Below are 5604 nucleotides of genomic sequence, written 5' to 3' on the forward strand. Positions count from 1 at the left end.
CGTGTTTTTAAATGATAGAAAATAGCTTATCCCCCAAATACATAATTCTAGGTAAAAGCCCAAATCTGTCTCGGTCATCAAGAGACACAGCAGTTCAGTCTGTCATAGAATCACAGAGAAGTCAGGCTCCAGAGATCATCTAGTCCATCCGCCTGCAGCATCGTTCCTATCCAAACCATCCCATATAATCCATAATCCAACCTCTTAGAAAAACTAGTCAACTCTGACACAAGACAAGACTTAACACCCTAAACTGTCACAGGTAAAGCAGGGGGACCACAGCAGCCGATGTCCTGCATCTATAAAAGCTGGTTAATATATGCTCAAGAGATCCCAAGTAGAGAGCCATGCCTGCTGCTACAGAGGAAGGCAAACCTCCCCTCTTCCCCACCCCCCATAGTCCATAGCAATCTGACAATGGGGTTAAATTCTTTCCTGACCCCAAATAAGGCAATTGGTTTGAACCTGAGCAGAGGGGCAAGACTGTCTAGCCAGGGTCTTGGGACCCTTTGTCCCATTAATATGTGACAAGCTCTGGGCGGAGAGTAGAACAGACAGCTGTGCCAAGTGATTTCAGACCAGAATGCACCCCTCTTGGCCTGTTTAAGGCATTAGGAGAGAGAAGACTTCATTCAAAAGAGACAGTGTACTGAGAAAGCTCCGTGTCGGGGCTGCGACTAGCATTTGACAAATCACAACTCCAGTTATGAATGGCACTGCAGCAGAGGGAGAGCTCACTCCTGGCATTCAGGCCAACTCTTGGCTTGAGGCTGTGCTGAGGGAACTCAGATTGGCCTAGTTATGAGTAAAGACTTGGCAGGCATTTGTGGAGGAAACATGCTGTTGGGTTATGACTGGCTCTCAGGAGAACACTGCTGTGGAAGGAGGTAATGCTGCTGGCACAATGACCAGCATTTCTTTGGCAAGGCACCACAGTGGAGGAAGTTTCATTACAAATTTCTCTCTGCAATTGCCTTTAATTGTTCCTGCTCGGGAGGACTCTTAAAAAGGGACAGAGAATTACAGCTCTGGCTTCAAATGGAAGATTATGCGTCACCTTTGATCCTTAGCCGAATCTCTCGTCTCTCCATCCGCCCATTAGAAATGATGCACGTGTAAGTCCCGGCATCCTCAGGCCTGACCTGGCTGACCACCAAGGAACTGTCAGACTGGTAGGTGTGCCTGCAGATGGGACACCAGCATGGTTATGTATCACAGCTTGGCTCAGGGTGCCAACTCCCCAGAGATGTTCTGTTGGCCAAGAAGCCTTTTGTGCTGATGTCACAGCTGCTATCCTGTTGCCAGACTGGGCCCTCCTTGCTGGAGTAAGAAAAATCCCTACACCACTGAAGGACACAGAGGAGAGGAGAGAGGCAGCCTTGAGATGGGAAACAAAGGGAATAAAGGAGAAACACCAACTGCTCCCTCCCCTGAAGTGCTGAGACACCCTCACACCAGTGGCTCTCTTAGCCACTTACCAGTGTAAAGCAGTACCAGTAGCAGTTCAGGACTCCTGGCCTGATTTGAGATTTTACAAGAGAAAGTGGCTGGTGGGCAGCAAGCTGCATCAGGAGGAGATTTCCCAGCACACCCTGGAAAACTGGGCTTTAAGGAGGTTTTTTAGAGGTTCAGTTTTAAACTGAATGAGCAATAAACAACAGCAATAATAAGTCTGAGTTCCACAGCACTTGGCTATCAATGCACATGTGCAGTGTCTCAGCCTGCCTTCTCTGCCAGTAAACAGGATTTGATACACATACACACACTCTGGGCACATCTACGTGGCAAACTCACCAAGCCCAGCAACACCTTCAGCTACACCATGCTGGTCATAAATCCTAGGCAAGTAGGGCTGGAAGGGACCTCACAAGGTCATCTAGTCAGTCCTCTGCTCAAAGCAGGATCAACCCTGACTAAACCAACCCAACCAAGTGTCTGCCCAACCTGCTCTTGAAAGCTTCTGAGAATGGAGATTCCACAGCTTCTCTAGGCAGCCTGTTCTAATGTTTAACCACTCTCGTAGTCAGAAAGCTCCTCCTAATCTCCAACCAGAATTCCCTCTGCTGCAGCTCGAGTCCAGTGCTCCTAGTCCTGTCCCCTACAGCCTGTGCTATCCAGATCTATGCAGGCCACATCCAGAATTTGTGTAGCACTGCCTGAAAGTAGCAGACAGTGCCAGTTTTCCTGCCTCCATCCTAATGAATCTGCCTGCATGTACATGGCTATGCTGTGTCCAGGTCACGAGGCAGCCTGCACTGGGCAGCACTGTACAGCTGAGGGAGCCAGTAAGTTGGTGACAGAAACATGACTGTAGTGTTTGTTCCTGCAGATGCTGTTTGTGAAGCAATAACCCATCCTAGCTGAGAATATTAAACACACGATTCGCTCCCCCACCTAGAACAGCTGGTTCAAGCAAAAGGGAGTCATTTAAGGGAAGCTCTGTTTCCTAATTGGCTCCATTTGTCTCGAACCCATTTTTTTTAAGTTATGCAAAGAAAAAGAGCACGTGGGGGAAGGGGCAAGGGACTGCAGCTCTGCCATGGGACCAAGAGGCACAGGCTTACCTTGTGGATGATACTGGCCATCCATCCTTCTGCCACTCAGCTCTGGAGAAGTGAGAAGTGCCTGTCTTGCAAAGAAGCCGAATATTTTGTCCCACAGCTGCCTCCACCAGGGAAGACTCAACTCCCTCCACGATGACTCTGAAAAAGAGACATTTTCACTACCTATGACTCCCTGTGTCCCTAGCTCTTACCCTTTCTCTGCTGCCTCTATAGTGACTCTAGCAGGCAAGATGGGAGTCACACTGCTACAGGCTAATTTAGAACCCACTGATCTATGTGGCTCTGTTATGGCATTAGACCCAAGTGCCCATGCCCTGCAGTTCATGGCTGCAACTTTCCTGTAGAGAAAAGGCCAACCTTGACCAACTGAGTGCTGCATACATCAAGAAAATCCTCATTCTGGGACAACTATGTTGAAATCTGAGTCCAGGTCTCCAGAGATGACCAGCTAATTAGACACACCACCCAAACCAAAACCTAGCTCCACAAATTCCCCACCTTTGAAATGTTCAGCAGCTGGATAGTGAACCAAATGTTGCAGCTGGAATCCATCTCTAGTATTAACCCATTGCTGCACACCACAGTGCTAAAATAACCCCTGCCTAAGCAGGCACAATTCCCATTGATTTCAAAGAGACTGATAAAGACCACTGTAAAATGCCCACTGGCGACAGGATGGCGACTAAGGGCCCAGTCCTACAGTCTTTGTCCACCCAATGCTTCCACTGTAGTCAACAAGAGTGTAGGATGTGCACGGACTGCAGCGTGAAGGCCCAGAAGAGGATGCCAGAAGATATGTCCCTGGGGACATGGTAGCCTGGCTTCCCAAAGGGACCCTATTGCAGCCAACCTGTAACGGGACACATCTGGCAGTCCTGAATCAGTAAACATTTCTGTCTCACAGAAAGGGATGCTCAGTGCTTCAGCGCTGTAGAGGATTAGTGCAAGAGATTCACCTGTTCAGGGTTTGCAGAGAGGAGGACCCTGCTGAGGCTCGGCGCCTGAATCCATCCACTGCTGACGCATCTCCTTCAGAAGAGCTCTGCCATTGCTCGCCCACATGCTGCACCACCTGTCTCTCAGAGTGCCCAGGCACCACGGTCTCACCCAAGCTGTGTAACCCATCTGTTTTCCTTTCCTCACTCACTGCAGCATGGTGGGGACCCCCACGCTGGCTCTCCACTGTGCCAGGCCTCTGAGGAGATGCCGGCAGCACATCAAAATTCATGACCCTCCTCCAGCTGCCCTCCCTGTGGTGCAGCTCTGTGTCCTGCCGGGCAGCATGGCTCTCAGGCCTGACTAAAGCAAAATGGGAGGACCTTTGCTCTCCTCCTTGGCCTTGATGCATGGCTCCTCTTGCAAGGGGCTGCTGCTGTCCCTGGGCACTGCCCTTTTGCAGGTGGGACCCAGAGTGAACATGCAAAGTCTCCGAGTGCTGGCGGTGCCCCCCACTGGTTGCTCCCACAGACCTGTGGCATGCTGTCATGCACTCCTCCTCCGAGACAAAGTTGTTCTGGTTGCCATGGCAGCCACCATACCAGAACCGGTTGCACTTGCCGACAGCAGTTATGAAGTACCAGCGAACGGTCCAGTCTGCACAGGGGCCATGGGCGCTGGGCAGCAGACACCTGACTGGGTAGGCTACCAACAAATGGCAGAACAGAAAAAGATGCGACTGTGAGGAGACAATCCACAATTCACCTTTTTTGTTGAAACGATGGCTTCACGACTCTACCCCTGAGGCTGTCAGTGGAGGGGAAAGGGTTTGGGGCCTAGAGCACAATACTGACAGACGGGAAGTTTGGGCTCTGGTCCCAACTGCCCAGGCTCCTGCCATTCATCTCTCTTTTTGCCTCAGTTTCTCCACTATGACTGCAATGTCCTCCACCTTCACAGCTGGGGTGTAAATGCCCCTGCCTCACTCTAGGCAACATGTTCCAACTTGAGTTATAGCCCTGAAACCACACTTAAGTCAGCCAGGTTGCTTGAGAGTACTGCATGGCCCACAGATCAGAGAAGGATTTGTAGGCTGCGTGGCATCAGAGTAACTGACTGCAGCAACGCAAAGATGCACTAGGGAAGGGAGAAGAAACCCCACAGACCCTAACAGAGATTAAACTAATAGGGCTCTACAAAAATGCAATAGGGTTCCAAAGGAATTTCTTGAATAACCTACGGAAGCTGCAGCAGTTGGTGTGTGCTCTTCCTGAAGGGAATGAGAAGTAAAGAAGCCAGGGGCTGGGCGGGGCAGGGGAGTCAGTTGCCAGGCAGTTTATAATGTATCAAAAATCCAATGCCTATATTTAGTCCATGATTTTTAGTATCCCACAGGTTGATGCAATGAAGCTCATAGGCTTGTCTCTGGGAAGTGTTGTGTAAGTTTCCCTTGAGGATCAGGACTGAGAGATTGGAGAGAGAGTGGCCCTCCTGTGAGAAATGTGCCCCCACCAGTAATTGGGTGTTTCTGTCTTTGATGGATTTCCGGTGTGCGAGAAGACTTCCTCAAGAACTGCACCATCAAACCCTTGCTATACTTAAGCTACATCGATGACATCTTCATCATTTGGACTGAGAACCTGCAATCTCTGATTGAGTTCCATTAGAAATTCAACAGTCACCATCCCTCCATCTGACTTGCTCTAGAATACTCCAGCACCAACATCTCCTTTTTAGACACAATGATCAGTATCCAGAAGGGTAAAATACAGACCACAGTATACAAGAAATCCACAGACCAACATACATATCTGTACACAACCAGCAATCACCCTAAACACACCAAAAAAGCTGTGATATACAGCCAAGCCCTCAGATACCACCGCATTTGTACTGAAGAGAACACCCGGGATTGCCACCTCACCAATCTTGAAAAGGATTTCATCCAACAGGACACTCCTCCAGAGAGAGAGATCGCACATTTGAAAGAGCCACCTGGATACCACGTGAAGAACTGCTGCAGTACAGAAGAAAAACACCCACAAATCGCACACCGCTGGTTATGACGTATCACCCTTCCCTTGAACCTGTACGGAAAATCCTC

The 5604-nt window shown here is 49.6% G+C and overlaps 1 protein-coding gene across 1 annotated transcript in view; it reads right to left on the reverse strand.

Moving 5' to 3' along the window:
* The window catches only part of PAPLN (papilin, proteoglycan like sulfated glycoprotein), an 87336-nt gene that overhangs the window by 8915 nt on the left and 72817 nt on the right, over positions 1-5604 (reverse strand). The window contains exons 20-22 of the mRNA XM_025211980.1: positions 3521-4205; positions 2565-2702; positions 1058-1182 (exon numbers count right to left, since the gene is read on the reverse strand). Of these exons, the coding sequence (XP_025067765.1) occupies positions 1058-1182; positions 2565-2702; positions 3521-4205 (948 nt within the window). The remainder of the gene's footprint in view (positions 1-1057; positions 1183-2564; positions 2703-3520; positions 4206-5604) is intronic.

The sequence above is a fragment of the Alligator sinensis genome, unplaced genomic scaffold (assembly GCF_000455745.1).
Source record: "Alligator sinensis unplaced genomic scaffold, ASM45574v1 scaffold381_1, whole genome shotgun sequence".
Classification (NCBI taxonomy): Eukaryota; Metazoa; Chordata; order Crocodylia; family Alligatoridae; genus Alligator; species Alligator sinensis.